The sequence below is a fragment of the Mesitornis unicolor genome, unplaced genomic scaffold (assembly GCF_000695765.1).
Source record: "Mesitornis unicolor isolate BGI_N332 unplaced genomic scaffold, ASM69576v1 scaffold21537, whole genome shotgun sequence".
Lineage (NCBI taxonomy): Eukaryota > Metazoa > Chordata > Aves > Mesitornithiformes > Mesitornithidae > Mesitornis > Mesitornis unicolor.
In genome coordinates this window covers 1-1,975 of record NW_010197323.1, presented here as the reverse complement: position 1 = coordinate 1,975, position 1,975 = coordinate 1, and the positions used below count along the sequence as shown (strand labels likewise).

At 62.0% G+C, this 1,975-nt stretch overlaps 1 protein-coding gene across 1 annotated transcript in view; it reads left to right on the top strand.

Annotated features, from left to right (window-relative positions):
* LOC104544037 (membrane primary amine oxidase-like) overlaps positions 1-1,964 on the top strand; it is a gene marked incomplete at its 3' end in the record, with an annotated part of 2,642 nt that extends 678 nt beyond the window's left edge. Inside the window, exons 2-5 of the mRNA XM_010188780.1 lie at positions 1-135; positions 274-874; positions 962-1,243; positions 1,938-1,964. Of these exons, the coding sequence (XP_010187082.1) occupies positions 1-135; positions 274-874; positions 962-1,243; positions 1,938-1,964 (1,045 nt within the window). The remainder of the gene's footprint in view (positions 136-273; positions 875-961; positions 1,244-1,937) is intronic.
* Between the last annotated feature and the right edge of the window lie 11 nt (positions 1,965-1,975).

Here is a 1,975-nt window from a genome sequence, read left to right as displayed (position 1 = left end):
GGGCTGGAGGTGCTGGTGGAGCACAGGGACCTCCACGTCTCCCACTGGTGGCTGCGCCAGGTCTTCTACAATGGGCAGTACTTTGCCAGCACAGTGGACCTGGAGGGCGCGTTTGTGCGGGGCTCGCTGGGCCTCGTCAGGATCAAGAAGCCGCAGGCTGATGAGGTGCTGGGTTTGATGAAGCCCCGGCACCCCCCTGGCGCCCCAGGGCCGCTGCCATACGAGCCCCAGGGTCCCCGCTACAGTGTCAGGGACAACCGCGTCACCTTCCAGGGCTGGAGCGTCGCCTTTGGTGTGAACCCCTACTTTGGCCCACGCCTCTTCGACATCCAGTACCGCGGGGAGAGGATCATCTATGAGCTGAGTCTCCAGGAGGCCTTAGCCCTGTACGGCTCCAACTGCCCCGGGGGGATGTCCACCCGGTACCTCGACGGCAGCTTCGGCATAGGCAACTTCGCCTACGAGCTCGTGCGCGGCCTTGACTGCCCCTACACAGCGACCTATGTGGACCGGCACTACCTGGTGGAGTCAGACACCCCCAAAACCAACCAGAACTCGCTCTGCATTTTTGAGCACGATGCCGCCCTCCCCCTGCGGCGCCACTTCTCCGACTCACAGTCCCTGTACTATGGGGGGCTGCGGAAAAACACACTGGTCATCCGCACCATCTCCACACTCATCAACTATGACTACATCTGGGACTTCATGTTCCACAGCAACGGGGCCGTGGAGGTGCGGGTGTATGCCACTGGCTACATCAGCTCCTCCTTCCTACACGGCCAAGGCACTGACTACGGCAACAGGGTTGGGCTGCACACGCTGGGGACCATGCACCTCCACCACATCCACTACAAGGTGGACCTGGATGTCGATGGTAGGTCCATGCGCGACCGCGGTTTGCCGGGGCTGCAGCTCTGTCCTGGGCATGGAGCTCCAGAGGGTTTTCCCTTCTTCCTCACAGGGCGGCTGAACTCCCTGGAGAGCCAGGACATGACGTATGAGCTGGTGAAGGCCCCGTGGAGCTCACAGCACATCATCGAGCGGCCGCGTCTCCACCGGCAGAGGCTGGAGCGGGAGGATGAGGCAGCGTTCCCTGTCAACGCCCCCATGCCCCGTTACCTCTCCTTCACTGGCCCCAGGTCCAACAAGTGGGGGCACCCACGCAGCTACCGGGTGCAGGTCGCCAGCTCCCCTGGGGAGCCCCTGCCCACCAGCAGCCCCATGGAGAGGGCAATCAGCTGGGGCAGGGGTGGGGATGCATGGGGCTCCCCCTCCCTCTCCGATCGTGTCCCCGCTGCTCTGGGTTCCCGGCAAAGCTTTTCCAGGGTGTAGGGAGGGGTTAAATAGCAAACATGCAGATTTTTTGGCTCTGAAAACCCCTTGAGAAGTTGCTCAATGACATCTGTTCATAGTAGCTCACAGGCAGGAATCTGACCCCAGATAAGATTAATCCAGAGTGATCACACGTGTTTTTCCCTGTGAGGGCAATCAGGTGATAGGATGGGCTCCCAAGGGAAGCACCGGCTTCCTCCAGGGCTTGACGTCTCCATGTGAGGACAGGATGTCTTTTGGAAAATGCCTGGAATAAGCACAGAGCTGGGTCACTGTCAGGGCAAAATTTAAGGGCCCGCATCCCAGGGAGGCCATAGGAGATAGAAATGGGGCTGCCGGCCTGTTTTGGGCAGGGAGCGCCAGCCTCTGCACCGGGACGTGTTCGTGTTTTCGTGCTGGTGCAGCTGCAGGCAGCGAGCAATGCCCCAGAGTCCGCGCGTGCCGGGGCTGCCGCCTGTCGCTGCTCTGTGCCAGCGCTGTTCCCTGGACTGGCTGTGTCCCCAGGTATGGGTTGAGGATGTGTTCCACCCCAGTGCGTCCCTGGGCTGCGATGCTGCGGTTGCTCTGCCCTGCGTCAGCATGGACGACCCCCCTGCTCTCCGTCCCCAGGTACCAGCTGGCCGTCACCCGGCGCCAGGGGGAG